The 17,378-nt window shown below is 43.3% G+C and overlaps 2 protein-coding genes across 5 annotated transcripts in view; one reads left to right on the top strand and one right to left on the bottom strand.

Annotated features, from left to right (window-relative positions):
- Window positions 1-1,908, bottom strand: part of SPMIP2 (sperm microtubule inner protein 2) — a gene marked incomplete at both ends in the record, with an annotated part of 37,737 nt that extends 35,829 nt beyond the window's left edge. Inside the window, one exon of the mRNA XM_082758630.1 lies at window positions 1,779-1,908. Within this exon, the coding sequence (XP_082614756.1) occupies window positions 1,779-1,908 (130 nt within the window). The remainder of the gene's footprint in view (window positions 1-1,778) is intronic.
- A 14,163-nt stretch (window positions 1,909-16,071) lies between these two features.
- Window positions 16,072-17,378, top strand: part of RAPGEF2 (Rap guanine nucleotide exchange factor 2) — a 181,444-nt gene continuing 180,137 nt past the window's right edge. For all 4 annotated transcript variants that reach the window (XM_082759345.1, XM_082759344.1, XM_082759342.1 and 1 more), the window contains exon 1: window positions 16,072-16,540. In XM_082759345.1, the coding sequence (XP_082615471.1) occupies window positions 16,472-16,540 (69 nt within the window). In that variant the 5' untranslated portion in view covers window positions 16,072-16,471. The remainder of the gene's footprint in view (window positions 16,541-17,378) is intronic.

Genomic DNA, 17,378 nt, shown 5'->3' with positions numbered 1-17,378 from the left:
TAATAATCCACCATCCACTGGGAGTAACAGCAATCTTACCATTAATTTCATGATATTAGATAAAAAGACAGGGTAGAATGGCTCTTTGGTAGGGAAAAAAAAAAAAAAAAAAAAAAAAAAAAACTCTTTGCTCAGTAAGGAGCACAGAGGTTGTATCAAAATAGGTTTATCTACCATGACATTTTTCTAAAACTCACTTTTTTTTTTTTTTTTTAATGGTATTAGCAATGCTGTAAAAGAGCTGAACAGATAAGGCAGGCTGTTCTTGTCACCAGTTGCTACTTGCACAGCTTACGCCATGCTGTTACACCACTACCTACTCCTTCTGACAAGGAGTGGGGATGGTGTTGTGCTGGGTCACAGCAAGAAGGCAACTCAGCCTCCAGGTATTGTGCCACCAAATATATCGGCACTGTACCTCTGTCTGGAGTATTGTGTGCTGCTCTGCTTCCCCATTCTTACCAAGAAAGGATTTCTTAAAACGAGAAAAGGTACTGAAAGTGATTGGAGTGGGTGTACGTATCTGCCTGTGCCCCTCTGTTAATCTTAGCAGCTGATAATTAACAGTAATCTGGAATCAAAGCAAATGGATTTGACTCTACATTTTCAGGAAGCCTGAATAAATTTTACTCTCTTCTAGTCTCTGAAGTGACTGAAGGGGCTGTAGTAGAGAGCTATTAAATAATAACTGTTCTGAAGGAGGCGAATAAGGAACAATTGCAACATTTCATAAAACAAAAACTAGAATTAAATTGCCAGGAATAGATTTAAAACTTCAAAGGAACTTCTTTTTCACAGTTCATGGCCAAATTGAGTCACCTTTCACTGCAAAGAGGCTTTAAAGCAAAAATTGTGACTGAGATTTAAGAGCAGTTTTGGAAAGGATATTGGATTATATAAATTCTTGATCTGACCCCAAACCGCAGTCATTATATTCCTGTGACTTGTACCCCCAGAGCAGAAAACTACTGTAGTGGGTAACTTGAAGGGCATATACTCATACATTTGGTGATAATGAAATGAATATACCGTATTTTGAAACAATATATGCCATCCAAATATTGTCTGTAGTATTTTGGAATTTGAGGAAGAATCAGAATATTGAAGTAGTTTCTAACATCATTGTTTAACTATTACAAGATACAAGTGCACTAAAATTATCATCTCTAAATTTTTATTACTCAAAAATCATTTAGTGATGGTCGTGATTCACACTGTGATGGAAAAACAGGCCCCAAGACAAATTCAGATACAAAAAATACTTTTTTTTTTTCACTCCATCAGCTTTGTTCTTGAGCCTGCTTTTTAAAGCTGATATGCTTGAAATTCAGATGGGGTTGTAGTAGGAAGACATCGCAGTAATTGCGGCTAACCAGGAACACGGGGGAATCCTCGCTTGCTGTCAGCAGGAGGCTTTCATTCAGACCCCCAGAAGAGAATCACGCTCTCTTCTCCAGCCCTGCGAGGGGGGTTTCATCAATAGGCAGGTGCAGGGCATGCTTTTAAAGTAATGAATGAGAACTGCTGAGCAGAGCACAAAAGCTACAAATTGAATAAGTCTTCAGTTCACATCAGAATCTCTGTGTGTGTGCACATGTGCGTCTTGTGCACAATAAATAACCCCTTATGCTTGAAAAATACCTACATACTTGGTATAAAATATGTAAGCAAAGGACATAGATTTCTCTCTAGGCTTCAAACTGTCCAATGAAATAAAAAGTGTGGCACTTGTTAGCAGACCTTTTTTTGGGGTGGAGGATCCCGGCATTGCAACCTACCTGAGAACACCATCCTCGCCTCCATCAGGGCCAAGCCCTTGGTGACTCTGGTAGGGGAGGGAGGCTTGGAGCGGGCTCTCCCTGCCTGGAGAGGGTCCCAGCTCTTCTGCACCTTGGTTCCTCTGCCCATCGTGGTGACAGTGGCTGGCTGTCCCCTCCTCTGAGTACTGGGGATGGGTGCCTTGTGACATATCGTCCCCCAGGCTCCGATGGGGTTCTGACACCATGACGTCAGGACATCCTCAGCTGACACCTCAATGGGTGCAATAAGTCTTATGGAAACTGCCTGCTAACAAGTAAAATGATGTGTCTTTAGGAATTGTTCAGTTGTAAAGACCCTGATGTTTTGGGGGTTTTATTACCATTTGCTGCCCAGTGGGTTCTTTCTCTAAAATGATGGCAACATCACTTATGACTCTTCAGGATACTCCACACCATGAAAATGATCTCCGTAGGCACATGCTGCTCCTTCTCTAGAGCTCCTTTTCTCTGGTTCACCAATTATTATTATTTGTGTGTGTGTGTGTGTGCTGGCAAAAGATACAGAATAAGACTCCCAGATAAAAGTCTCGCTGGCGTGCCTGTCAGAGCCGCCTTATTTCCTGCAGATACTCCAGCTGCTGATTCCATCTGCTGTCTCCTCTTTTTTCTTTCATTTGTAAACACCTTAGGGCATGAGCCCTTCCTACGGGTGTGCGATCCCAAAGGGACTGCAATGGTGTAATACAAACCCTCTCTGCCACGGCAATATGTGTAATATTAAAAACGCTCTGCAGAGACTCCCAGTATGTCTCCAACCACATCTGAGCTGATAAGACTTGTAATTAACAAGTAATCAAGGATAACACAGCGTTCGTTGACACTCCAGTTAAACATGCGTGACAGCTCTGATTTGTGTATTGAGGCTTTCTTTTAGTATCAATAAAATAGCTTGCTTTTTCGCAACCTTCCCTACAGGGTAATGGGGAGTATCTAGGAGTATGATTGGAGATGCTTGTCAGTGCATGACTTCTGGCAAATTCTGATCTTCTGAGTAAGACCCAGGCTGGTGGACACTGGGCTCTGAATCATCACAGGTTACTTGCTCAACCACATTTTGCTCCTGGCTCCTCCTCTTGACCCTCCAGCTGCTCCTCCCAGCCTGGCTTGTCAGCTCTCCCCTCCTGTTTGAGGCCTGTTCCCCCATTCCTCACTCCTCCTCCTCCTCCCCCTCCCCCCCCCCGTGCCTCCCCTGCAGCCTCTCCCCAGAGCTTTGCAGCCAGATGGCTTCATTCTCCACCGTGCAGGGTTGGGAGCACACCAAGCCTCCTCCTGGCCTGGCCAGGGCCTCCTGGGTGCAGCCTCCAGTTAGCGTCCGCACTGAGTGGAGGCAGGCCGCAGTACCTTGCTTCTGGGGCCAGGCTTGAGGGTTGGCTTCGTCTTCCCACTCGTCTTTGTGGAAAAGTCTAGCCATTTCAAGTACAAGCGTAGCTGAAGAGGTGTTGTGCTTGCACCTGGTGCTGCGCTTCTTTCCATCTGCTGAAGCTGGCATTGTTCGGCTCCCTACAGTAAGGGGGATAGCCTTTACTTTTCTCGTGTGTCTTTACACTACACAAACTTATTTTACAGTCAATGTTATGTACCTATTTAGGAGAGTAAAAAGCCACCTTTTTGACTGGCATAGATGATTTGTATATAAAATCCTAATAAGTCATGGAAAGATAAAATACAGGAAAACACATGTGCCTTATGTTTGGTGGATTACAGATTAGATCATACGATTTCAAAATCTTCAGCAGTAACAAGAATGCTAATTTCATTTAAAAGGCTTGCAAAAGTGCATCTAGTTTTGAAGCAGCCGCACAGGATGTGTCAGGACTCCCTTGGGGCATGCAAAGGAGCCACCTTGCTGCAGGGCTGTGTCTCTGAGATGGAGGCAGAAAGGAGGCAACGCTGCAGCATGAGTTCTGCCTTTTCTGCCTACTTGGACCTGGTAGTTTCTTAAAACATTTCTAAATGAACAACTCTGGTAGCTGGATGCAGCAATCTATGATATAAGAGAATATGTGAACTCACTGACAGGGTTTTCTGCTGAAAAGCTGAAAGAAAACCTGTATGTTTTGCTTACTGGGAGTTCTTGGTAGCAGATATCAATATTGCTAATTATTTGGGCCTGGCTGTGTGCTGGAGCCACTGCCTGGATGCAGCGTGGCAGTTTCACACCAGTGGGTAGCTCTCTCACTCCCCCTCCTCCAAAGACCAGAATGCTCCCACCGAGGTGAATCGTTCCTCCTCCAGTCTGTAGTGTGGCATCTCAGCTCCAGCTGCAAAGACCTGGAGTTAAGATGCCAGGCTGGGGGCTGGAGCAACTGAGCTGAAGGCTTGTGCTCTTCTGCCATCCCTGCTGTAGAGGGGGAGGTCAGGACATCAAATGCTGGGGTTAGTAGCACCATATACCATAGTAGCAAGACTCATCAGGACTCATCTTTTGTATCCTCAACACTTCCAAGAGCATATTCAAAATTTCTTTTTTTTTTTTTTTCCTTTTTTTTTTTTTTTTTTTTCTTTTTCATTTTAATGGACTGAACTCTTCTGTGAAGCACATGCTCTGGTGAGCCCCAGCTCATCGAATGGCTCTCAGAGCAAACTGTAGGAAGATGCAAGAGGACTAAGAGAAGCCTGATGTAGATGATGTGCAGCCACATTAATTATTGACCATGTTAGTTGATGAGTCATGCTGAATTGATCTGTGGCAAGATAATGTGAATTAAAAGCCACTTGAATATTTAATTCTGGGCTTTTTGGATATGGCAGGAATTTGAATGAAAGACAACGTGTGAGTCATGACTGGAATCAACTTTTCAGTAAAGACAGGCTATTAGAATAAAAGGTACTACCCAAAGGTAAATTCCAATTTATTAGAGGAGAAAACTCTTGCATGTAAACATTTTAATGGGAGACTAGAAAGCTTTCCAGATGAAATTTTCTAAATAGATGATGATAGATGGAGATTTTCTTGTTATTAGTTTAATTCCTGCGTATATGACTTAATTAAACCTTGCTGCATCTGAGGTAGGTAGTGCCTGAAGCATCATAGGAAAAAAGCGAGACCAAGGTGCTGTGGGAAGTGAAGGAGGGCTGTTGGCTGAAACTCTGTGTTTGCTGCAGCACAGCTGAGGCACAGCCTGAGTGAACTTAATCCATACATGACTGGAGATAGGAAGTAAGGGGGATCCTTTTAACATTGGATATATCAGAGGGTTTTCTGATGATTCTGCATGCAGTGCTAGAGGAGCCAGGGAGCCAGTGCCCTGCATGCCAGCAGCACTGGTCTGGTGGTGAAGGAAGTCCTGATGAATAAACAGGTCATGCCACCTGAAAAAGAGCCATGGGGGCCTCCTCAGGGCCTCCTCTGATTGTACTGCATTGACCCACAAACCATTCTGAAGGACTTTGTGGTAGCATTAATACAGTTTTGGAGATTGGCATACATTCTTGGTTGGCTTAGGTGCTGCAGCTCCAAATAAATCTTTCCCTGACTTCTCTCAGCCTCTCCACAGAGAAATGTCCTTAATGCAAAGCAGGCTGGTCCCGAAGTAGAAATGTGTTTTATTTCAGTGTTTAGGGCATACAGGCTAGCATTCTTAGAGAGAAGAGAGGGCTCCTGCCTACTGCCATTTCTTCCTCCCCTTCCATCTCGCTTCATTCCTCTGGGTACCAGGGAGCACTTTGGCAGCTGAGGGTGTTTGCCTTATTTTTCTCACCCTTCACAAAAGCTGCCCTCTGCTTAACATGCGCATTCCTTCCTTCAGAGCCATTTTCCTCTGTGGACTCTCGAGGCTAGCCAGCAGCCAAACAGTAGGGTGAGCTGCATGCAAAAGCCTTGATCATTGACAGGCTGTCTTACAATTTCTTTCTTGTATTCAAGATGCAGATGGATGTTATTAGAAAGGTTTTTACTTTGAATGTGCACGACTTGACCACATGCCTGAGATTAGCGCTCAATACTTATATAATGCTTTTCATCCTCAAAAGGGCTTTACAAGCACGAGTCCTCAGAAAGCTCCTGTGAGGTGCGTTCATTTTGTTATATACTCTATAACAAGAAGGGACACATGTCAGTGACTTGTTCAAAGATGTATCACTCAGCAAGCATTATAAAGGAAGGAAATCTTTACACTTCCCTGGTGTTCCTCTCTGATGTTTTCCTGTCAAAAAATCATAGTTTCACCATGGCAGCATGTTTTTCTGTATGAAGGAAGTGATTAGTGACATCAAAAATTAAAATGCATCTCAGGTTATAGTAATACTAGATAAATACACAGCATTTCTAAAATTTATGAGGCCAAATTTCCTACTGCATTAAGCTTCAAATAAAGTGGAACAGGAGCTGAAAGGGATCATCAAAGAGACCCAAGCTTGACAGAGGATCTGGAGCGCTTGCCTCAAACCATACCTCAAAACAGAGGGAAATGATTTTAGAAGGAGTGATGAAAAATGTCTGTCTTCTCAGTTGAAAGAATAGCGCAAGATTTTTTTTTCTGCTTTAACTGCATGATTATGATTAAAACAGCTACAGTAACAGCAACAGCCCCAGTATGAACTCAGCTCTACCCAAAGTTCTTGTAATATTGCATCTCATTTCAGTGAGGGGGCTGAAATAAGCTGTAGCTGTGAAAGGCATCTTTATAATTATGTATTCTTGCTGAGCTTTTACTGGCATGACTGCCTTGGCATGCTTTACCTCGCACAAGCAAGCCAATAAAAGTTTCAAGTGTTGACCAGCAGACATGATCTGGCTAGGGCCAAGATCATTCTGTGAGATGTGGTTTCTAAACCAGGTCAGTAAGCCCTGGGGGGGTGTCTATCAGCATTAGGGGTCTTTGTACCCTCTGTGGGCCTCTGTACATGCATAGGTAGCTGGTGGCAAAAACTGGCTAAGAAATCAGTAGTCACCTTAGCCCAATAAGGAATTCTTAAGAGATGGAGAGTTGCTTGTCCTGAATAAACCATCAGAAGATTTCAAGGGGAAGGGTCTACTTTATAGACACACACCTACTTCATGCTCCCTGGGCAAATAGGTTGAGAATAACCTGTCTAGTCCAAGTCATGAAAAGGATAAAACTAGACAGGTTAAAGCAAGTATTTATTTTAGTTCTGCTCCAGCTTCCTTCTTTTGATTAAGCCTTGTTTTCATCATTATTTTTTTTTTCTTCAACTGGGTAAGTAACCACATAGCTATGTCTGGTGAAAATAGGGCTCTGCAGCATCTTGGGAAAGATGTTGAGAATTAGTTACTGAGCTCTCTGGCGTGGCAGAGATGCCCATCTTCTCATGCTGCAAAAAAGTAGGGTGAAGGAGTGGAAGTGAATAAGCTAGTCATGCTTTTTTAATCCTACAAAAGGATATTTTTTCCTTGAAAATTCTATATTCAGATCTTATCTCCCTCTAGCTGCTCTTGGAAGGGTATCTGGCCCCAGAAACTACTCTGGAGAAATGGGAAACTTCAGCTCTTTTCTGGTTTTCTGACCGCCATACAGTGTTTCAGATGAATTCATGGGAACGATGTGCAGAAAAAGTCATGAAAATTGCTGTTTGGGAAATCACAGCTGGAACAAGTTATCACATTTTTATGGATTCCACATCCATGGCCTTTAATGTCAGCTACCTTATTTTGCTTTATAATTGTGTAAGTGACTACATCTGGGCCAATTAAGCACTTTCATTTGCCTTTAAGAGTTGGAAGACACTGCATGATTTAACCTTTAACATCTGGGGGAAAGAGATGCTCTACCAGGGCTATGCGATACCTGCATGGTTTTGATGACAAAACACATGTATGCTCATTGCAAAACCACGAGGTGTAAGTTACTGCCTTAAAGCTATGTAATGCTCTGGATGTGTTCAGCACTTGTATTTCTCTTTAAATCTTATGAGAACAAAGAATTGCAAGGACTGCGGTATGGGTTCAGGCAACCTGTGGACTGGTCTGTAACAGATGCCTTCACATCTCCATCCCTCTACAAATACCTTTCTTATTTCCCACAAGACTGCCCTTGGAAGCATCAGGTTTGAAGCTCTCACAAAATGAGGTGCAACTTGACTCCCACAAGGTTTTTTTTTTTTTTTTTTTTTTTTTTTTAAGATTTAACCATGGTAGGGAAATAATTCCCCTCGTGCTACTCTCCAAGTTCAAACCAGCCGAGTATCTACACCGCTACCACTAGTTTCAAAGAAAGTGTGATGCTATTGCTTGAAAGACCCCTCTTCACACTTTGAAGATGTGCTGATGTGTGTTTTAATCAATTTTATTTACATTGCCCAGGAGTATCAACCTGCTGTCTGGCTCATATATGTGGTGAGTGGGATCTTTAATAAAAATGTATTAGTGAGGAGTATGGGTTAAGAATTACAGGTACTTCAAATAAAACTTCAGAAAGTCTATTTGCATATAACAAATATCCGTGTGAATACTTAACTTCAGGAGCACTGGTATTATTTCAGAAGCATAAGGGACCAAGACAAATTAATTAAAGATGAAATTTTCTCTTGTACTTCAGCTCTTTTCCTCCACGACAAGAAGAATCTAACTTCATCCTGAAGGCAAGAGTAATGAGAAGGCTTGAGGCAGAATTATAAGCTACTTGCATGCATGGAATGAAGTTACACAGCTAAGTTCAACCTGAGAGACTTATCATTTCAAGAGTCTGAGCATTGCTAACACGATACAGATGTTGCCACTGGACAGACAGGCACAAGATTGTTTTGTTGTTCGTTATGCACCCCTTCCTGGCGGCACTGCCGAGCACAACTCAGAGAGGTCGCTCTATCTGGGAGTTAAAATCATTATTTTTTTAAATTATTTTTTTTAGCTGGAGATGAAAAGGAGCATGTCTGTCCTCTGTTGCAACACCATGGGAATTCCCAGCAGCCCCAGCAGGGACCAGAGCCAAGGAGCAGATCCTTAGCTATTTTCAGCAGGCAGAAGCCAGCTCATCTCCTTGAAACACAAAGGTTTTTGTTAGACGAGGACCTGGGCTGTAATACGAAGGTACACAGAAGCAGGAGAAATGATCCACCTGAGCCCTGCCTCACGTGGATGCTAATTGCACATGCACCGGAGCGTGTGGATTCCAGTCTCCACCCTCCAGCATATTTGAAGGAGGATATTCCTGAAGTATGCCAGGACTTCCTTGTCCCAAGGACTAAATACATTTGGCTGTCTCCATTCCAGCTAGCTTGAGCTGAAGAAAAAGAAACAAAAGCTAAATATGGGTAACACAAGGGTGTTTTTATTGCAGCAGTGCACAGTGCTTTTGTCCTGTCAGTCAGATGCCAGCATATGTCAGCAGTATTTCAAGTTGTTAGTGCATTGAAAAAAGGGGAAAATTCCGAGCAAATAACTTCCCTGTGACAAAATCTTTAAGGGTTCACGTGTCTTTTGAAATGAATGTCTTCCAAAGAGTCACTTGGTTTCCCACAAGATCGTAATCTCCATCCCTAGTACCTCTTTCTGTACAATTGCTTCCCACATTTCAGTTTCTATTCCTGACTTAGAAAACACTTACAAGATAAACTTGCTTGGCTGCAGACCTCCCGTTGACAACTTCCTCTAACTGTAGCAGCAATGAGGGGGGCAATCTTCTATTTTTATTTTCTGTAAACTTGTTCTGGAAGCCCGAAGGATGTTCCCATGTTCTTGCAGCAATGGTATAAGAGGCTGATAGTGGATGTTCCAGGCACAAGCCAGTTGTTAGAGAAGTAGGAAGATTTATCATAGCTTGCTGGTGAATGTTTAAAGAGTATTATAAGCATCTGCTTAATACATAGAACAAACAGTGAAGTTTACACACACACACACGCACACAAATGGAGGGAAAGTGGTTATTGGAGTGTGTCTTAGAAATAGATCCAGGTAGCACAAATAACGCATCAGGTATACTTCTATACCATGGTTAGTAACAGCTCACCTCTGCAGTGTTGCTTATTTTTGTCAGTTTCTTCATGTCAGATGAATTTCATACTTGGATTGATCACTATGTATTTTCACAGAGTTAGCTGGAGGTGGAAACAGGAATCTCTCCAAGTTCCCTACAAGAAGAAAGACATAGAAACCCTTATTTTTCTCCACTGGCATTACTGATAATCATAGATTCTGTGGAAAACACACTTGGTCATAACAACCTTTTGTACACATGATCTAATACAAATATTCTTGTTTGATGGATGCAGCGGGGCACTCTGCATACACAAGGTTAGGCATATCATCATTAAACTGTCAGGACCAATCAGGACAATTCCAGGATAGGCTTAGACTGCTTTGATAGTTTACCTCAGTGTTGGTCTAACTGGAATATGCTTTCCTGGGACAAGGAAAAATTCGATTTTAATGCTGTTTTATTCCAGGTACTAGATGGTTTCTTCCTGGAAAAACAAATGGAACGTAAGTTGATGGAGTGTGATATCACTGATTGTAAGTAGCAAAAATATTAACTTTTCTAGATTTTACTGAACTTAAAGCTGATTTTATCTACTTAAATTGGTACCTAGTACTTGTCACATTATGATAAAGGTGTGAATATGCTTTGCCAGGATATGTATGAACGGCATGGAAACATTCATTTAAGCTCACACCCACACATCCCCATATGCTTTGAACAGATCTAAGTGGTGACTGAAGGATGAAGAAGGCTGAACAACACAAACACGCTACACAACGACTATTATTTTTGAAGCAGTGGAATGATTTATAAAGGACACTAGGAAGCAATGGAGATGCAAATGCTCTTCTAATGAGTGCTGGTAGTATCATGTTGGAGCGCATTCACGATGCAATGTAGTGCGCAGGGAAGAGTGCGGCCGATTCCTATAGAACATGATGACAAGAGTAAAGAGGTGAAACATGACGGGAATGCGGCATTCGGGGATTCGTTCCAAGAAACATTTCCAGCGCAAGCTCATCGAGCAGTGCAGTAAACAATGCTTGGTGGCTGACCGAGGAAAGGCAATATGTGGAATAATTAATCAATAATTCATTACAGAAGAATGCTACCAGCTGTAAACTTAATTTATAGAATAATGCCCCGCAGAAATGCCAAAAATTATAAATATATTCATGTTTTTTGAAAGGGCTAGTATAGACTGAAGCCAAATATGTCAATCGTATATAATAAAACTGATTATCTTAAATATTTTTTCTGATGGTAGACAGTGAAAATTAGGCAATCAGTATAGAATCCTAATAATGAAAATAGCACATTTGCAGTGAGAGGTCTTAATAACAGAGTTAACAATACATTTTTATCTTATGAATATTTCACATCTTTGTGCAGAAATAAAATTCCCACTTCTTTTGTGTTTCAGTTTCCTTGCAGAGAATTGCATGCTTTATTTATCATTCTATGCGATCTATTATCAGAACAGATTTAACTTTGTCAGCTTCTAGGGTTTATGAAAAGCAGTATCATTAGATATTAATGATTATCTGGCTACCCATTGTTAATATTTATGAGTTAAATTCTTTTAAAGACTTGGCCAGCTTTGAATAAATAGTAATCCTGTCTAGATTGGCTTCTAGACAATTTCCCTTTTTCATATTTCAGCACAATCATGTAATGTTTAGGTTGTAGAAACTTCAAAAGATTATTTTAAACAACTCAATTACAGTTATTTTAGAAAGAGTAAGTTTATGTTTTCTTTCAGGAAATATATTGGTTTAAAAACAAAACACAGAAATGTAAGTTTGGGCTCTAACTTGTCCAGTCATGAAAACATGAATAAAAATGAGGTATTTCTTTCCTTATTTTGGATGCTACTTAAATATAGCATTTGAAATATATGTGGCACTGAATATATAGTTCACAAAACTGTGATATAATATACTTCAACAGCTGAAATTGCTCCTATGTATATCCTGCTTATATTAGATTGTGGATGACTATTTGGGAAGGAGTAGACTGCATTTTTTACCTATATCAATCAGAAAGTGTCATCTATCCAAAAGGAACCTGTTTTTAATCTGATAGTTTTGTTGCTGTGTAGTGGGTACAATCCAAGAAAAAAAATGGGACCCCTCTCTCTCTTTGTGGCAGCCTGTTCTGGAGCCTACCAGCAACGAAGCACAGACTTACTCTTCTGTACTTTTTGTCATCCCATGGAAATGACCTCTTTCACTACACATCTTGAAAAATGGCAAAAAGATGCTACTTGACAGTTCCATCTTACAATGGAAGTGGAATTGACACTGCTCTGCTTCCACAACTAGCATTTCCATGACTGAGTGATAATGGGCACGTGTATGATGGTCACAAGCATTAATGAAGCTTGTGTTGGACCTACTTGTGCTTTCTTCAGAAACTCAGGCTTGACCTCTTGAGAGTTCATAATTTGGTGTTCATACAGTACCTAGCAGAGTCAGCGGTCTGTTATTGTGCTTCCAAGGTGCTCCCACAATACAGATTTTGGCTACTCTTCCCTTTGTATAGTTACTTCTATCAGCATGGCTGAAGGGAACACTGTGTGTGCCGTGAGTTCTTCACAGATGACCCTATAAATACTTGGACAGCTGGTTCATGCTGGTCCCTGAGCTGCCACTGCTAGTATTAAACTCACTAGTTAAAGCTGGTTTAGATGGATATGTTTGCAGGTACAGCATAAGTTAAGCGACAAATATTCCCAAATGCAGTGACATATTCTACATGCAGTGACAAATTCTGAATAAATGTATGAGATGCATCATAGTAGTCACAAACTCTTCTCTTGTTCCTTGTAAGAAAAAGCAAAAGACAAATTTTGTTTAGTGGCACATGCCAGTCTCTTTTTTACAGTATTTTGAATTTTGTGCTGCCTTACAGGTACAAAAGGACCACAAAGCAACAGTAAACATTCAAAGAATTATTTTAGCATGGACTGTATCAACTCACTGATATCCTTTTAACCTACCCTTCTAGTTCAGGGATAGAGAGTGATGGTTATATACTGTGCTTGTACACTGGAGATCTCTAGTTGAAAAATAGCCATGTAGCTAGAGAATGCATTAAAAACAAAAACATGTTCTTCATGTTGTAAAAGACAATAAAAAATGGAGTTGCAAATGGTAATAATCACATCCATGTATAAATTCCAAAAGAACAACATTCTTGGAAATGTTGTCATCCCCAAAAACTGAGCATAGAGGCTAAGCTTGTTCGAAGGAGATGGCAGTAGCCTTACTTGTACCAGAAAACATTCATCCTTGTCTTAAAATCCAATTAAATTGGATTCTGCCCAGCCCAATGGGAATGACTCCTATTCTCAAGGTCAGCTATGGAGTGGTTCATCAGATTGGCTCCCCTTTATGTTCCACCAACACAGTTATGAAAGTAACTTTTTATGCTTTCGGGGAAATGGCCAGAAGACAGCTGGGAAGAACTTGACAGGCAGTTCTGCATACTGAAACTCATCTGTATGAATTTGTTTCAGCTGCCACCCAGTCTTCAGAAGATATATGAAAGTGACAATTTACCCAAAGAAAGGAGATCAATGAGTTTTTATCTGCACTGACTATATACTTTTCTGAAAATGTTATAATTTACTGAAATCCCCAAAGAGACAATGTTCTATTTCCCTATAAGAGCAGGCTGGCCTCTGCTGAACAATCCAGGTATTAAACTCTTGGTGACCAATAACTGGTGCCACAAACTAAAAGCTGTGTGGCTCAGTCAAGTGCCAGCCTTTGAAAACATGAGTGTCTTTTTTTAACATGAGGGTCAGCTCATAGAACTGCTGAATTTTTTCCTTGGCATTTTAGTAACTTTGACTTAACCATTTCAATTTGTCCTTTAAAGTAAATGAAGATATTTGGGAAGACAAAAATTCTGCAATTTATAAGAAAAATACATTTCCTTAAATGTTTTAAAATGGGTTTTAAAATAGGATAATGTTTTTATTTCTTTGTTAACATAACACTACTAAGCAATATTATATCAAGCTATCACATTTTGAGTTGCATCTTCTTCATATGGCTGAACTACCAGCAATGTATGTACCATATGCACTGTACATGGTTAACTCTTGATTTTCTATTGTTCAGTGGGGTAGGAAACCTATGGAGAGTAATGACGTGACCAGTCCCCAGAAAAAAAAAAACACCAAAACAGAACAAAACATTGTAAATCAGGCTGCTTAATGTAGATAGACTAAGGAACAACCAAAAAGGAAATGCAGAATGAATGGCAGATCCTGATATATGTGTATATTCTAAAATGTATTGATCTACTGCTGAAGTCAGAAAACAGAAAAAGGCTGCATTTGATATTGTATATTATACTTCACTGAACATTTGCATGAAAATAGTTTTGTTTTTTTTTTTTTTTTTTTTTTTTCCCAGTGATTAACAATTGTGTCCTTTAAAAATATTTTTCTGTGTATCTTGATGATTATTTTGATGATTATTTTTGATGATTATATATTCCCAATTCAGATGTAAGAGCTATTCTAATATCAGGAAGAAAAGACAACATAGATGACACCATGGTATCCACCATGGAGATAATAAAAAAATCAGAAGCATCTGCATAATACAAACATATTGCTTACAGACAACTAAAGAAAGTGTAAGTGCAACATATTCTTAAATACTGTTGAGAAATTGTTGAATGTATTTTTATGTAATTCTCTAGCTTTCATCCATTGCCATCTCCATTGTGGTGTGTGATGGGCCTCTGACATACATCTATAGCCATCAAGATTTGTTACTCTGATCAGCGTATAAACAGATCTCCCCAAATCCCATCAGCTGAAGTTAAGTATCATTGTGAATCACAGGTATTCTGTTAACAGATAACAACAAAAATGAATCAGAGTGAAACCCTTCACTTTATGCTGTTAAATCTAACAGGTCTGAAATTAAAGATAATTACATATTAAAATAGAGTGGGTAGCTCTGTTTTGATTTAGAGATACGAACATGTCAGGCAAGCTCATCTGCAACAGGAGAGATTCAGTGCCCCGAAGTGATGGAAGAGAAGAGCCCAAGAGAGCATTCCTTGCATTCCTGTGGCACTCGGCGTGTACATATGCCCCACAAAAAAAAAGAAAATCTTAGCACTCCAGGTTGGTATGCTGATCTTCAGAAAAGCTGGTACTTCCATGTAGCTGCAGGCTTGATTAATTTGAAGAAATGATACTCTCTGGATGATGAATGTGAGGCATATTTAAAACTTATTTTTCAGGGCAAAGGACATTGTATGTCCAATGCTAGTTAAAAATGAAATTATTCCCCATAAGGACTACTAAAAAGCAACCAGAAGCAAAATATAGCTGGGATGTGGAGCTCTCCCTGTTTCCCATGGTCTGCCCAGAATTATACCTCGCATATGAGTGGGCTTAGCCCAGAGAGTTATCTTCGTTAACGAACCAAAAGCAGGTTTCATTCAAGAGGTTTAGTAGACTACTATTTGAGGACACGGCCTGCTTGAGAGTCATCCATGTCTAAAAGCATACGGCTTTGTCTCCTGAGACAAGAAGCGTATGTCATGCAAGACAAAAACTGTTCTCCCTATGAGTGTTCATTGTTTTTCACAAATAAAAATAAAAACAAACGTGCTACCTTACAATAAAAATGTGCAAACCCTTATTAGTGACTGAAAATCAATTCCATCAGATTTCTTTGTGTCAGTATTATTTACACTGCACAATACGTAGCAGCAAAGGGTACACATTGTTTACAAAAGGAAATACAGTAACAGTTCTACATTGCCACTAATGACACATTAATAACAGCTCCCTGCTTAGCATTTCTTAAGCTGCTGCTGTGCCGTGTTCAGTGTCGTGGCAAACAAATATGACCAGCCATGAGATGAGACCTTTGTGCTCTAAAGGCTGTGCTCAGGTGAGAGGACAGAGCCAAGGGAAGCCCCCAAACGTTCAGCCTGTCCCCCCATGCTGCGGTGAGGGCGGCCGGCCTGGGTGGGTTTTGGGAGGGATGGCAGCAGGTGGCCTGCCCGAGGCCCCCAGCCACGCCACCCAACAGGTGGGGTCCCAGACGCTTGACGGCACCCTCGGGACTCTCACACCCCATCTTTTTGGGGCGAAAATCCCCCAAACGACAGGCGGCGGCTCTCGGGGCAGGGCAAGCTTCCCGGGACGGCTTGCAGCAGAGCCGAGCTCGACCACCGAGCCCGAGAGCCCACCTGGGGGCACCGGGGCGGCAGCGGGGGCCCCACCGGGACCCCAGCGGGGGGGAGCCGGGCACAAAGCGCCCCCCTCGGCCCGCCCCGTCCCGCCCCGTCCCGCCCCGGCGCTCCGCCTCCCGGAGCCAGCAACTTCCCCGTGGCCGAGACGGGCGCGGAGCCCCCCAGCAGCCCGGATGGGAGGCGGAGGCGCCCGGGGGGATGCGGCGGAGCGGCAGCGGGCCGGCGGCAGGCGCAGGGCCGGATAGAGCGGGAGCGCCCAGCCGCCGCCGCCAGGCGCCCCCAGCCCACCGGGCGCCCCCGCGCCCCCTTCGCCGCCGGGGCTCGGTCTCGGTCTCGGTCTCGGCCTGCTCCGGGCGGCGGCGCTGCTGAGCCCGCGGTGCCCCCCCCCCCTCGCCGCCGCCTCCTCCTCCTCCTCCTCGTCGCCCCGGCCCGCAGCGCCAGGCCGCGGCCGGCCCTCCCTCCTCCTCCTCCTCCTCCTCCACCTCCTTCTTCTCCTCCCCTCCCTCCTTCCCCGCCGCCTTGCCGGCGGAGAGGGGCGCGATGGCGTCCTACGTGGATAACAGCTTCCGCCAGGCGGTGATGAAGAACCCGGCGGAGCGCAGCCCCCAGGTAAGCGGCACCGGGACCCCGCGAGGGGAGGGAACCGGGGGGCACCGTGGGGAGGAGGCAGGGACGGGGCGGCCACAGCCGCCAACTTTCCTCCTTGCCCCCCCTTTCGCCCCGGGGGGGGTCGCGCCGACTGCTCCCGGCCAGCGGCGGGGGCGCACCGGGGGTCGCGGAGGTCCCGAAGCCGCTGGGGACCGGGGCCGTGCCCGCGGGGCGCGGCGGGGTGAGCGGCGCCCGGGGCGGTCACCGCCCGCTGCCCGCGGCTGAGGAGCTTTTCGCCGCGCCCCCCGGCTGGCCCTGCGGGGGGCTGCGCTGCCTTCCGCCCCGTTTTCCAGGGGCTCCCCCCCACACACACACACCCCTTGCGTCCTGGGAGCTCGGCGTGCTCCGGGTTTTTAGGAAGAGATGTTTTCGCAGATTATTTTGGCACGGCGCTGATTGGCCGGTGGCGCTTTCAAATTGGGGGCAAAGAGGAAACCTTGACTTTCGGGCTGCACCCAGAAGTCATTCCTCCTACTAGAGAGACGTCATTGTGGTAATGTTATTTTTATCCGCGTGGAATACGTGTGAGAAAATAAAAGCTTCCATGGAAAAACACGCTGGCTGCATAGGCATCATACTTAGCATGTCTCCTTTACAAACCTTCTGGTCCCCCCGTCTTATTTTATTTTTTTTTAAGCTTCTGGAATGTGTTTTTGTGGTGCTAAAGTTGTTTCTTTGTCCTTGTTTGACCTTTCCAAATGTCTGTTCCCGAGTGTTGCAGCCGGTCCTTCAGCGCCTTGTGGAAGCTGCAGGAGGCCGAGCGCCCTGTCCTGGGGAGAGCGCGGTTGACGAAGCCGCG

The sequence above is a fragment of the Aythya marila genome, assembly GCF_965140915.1.
Source record: "Aythya marila genome assembly, chromosome: 4".
Lineage (NCBI taxonomy): Eukaryota > Metazoa > Chordata > Aves > Anseriformes > Anatidae > Aythya > Aythya marila.
The sequence above is the reverse complement of the archived record's forward strand: the minus strand, read 5'-3'. Positions and strand labels throughout refer to the sequence as shown.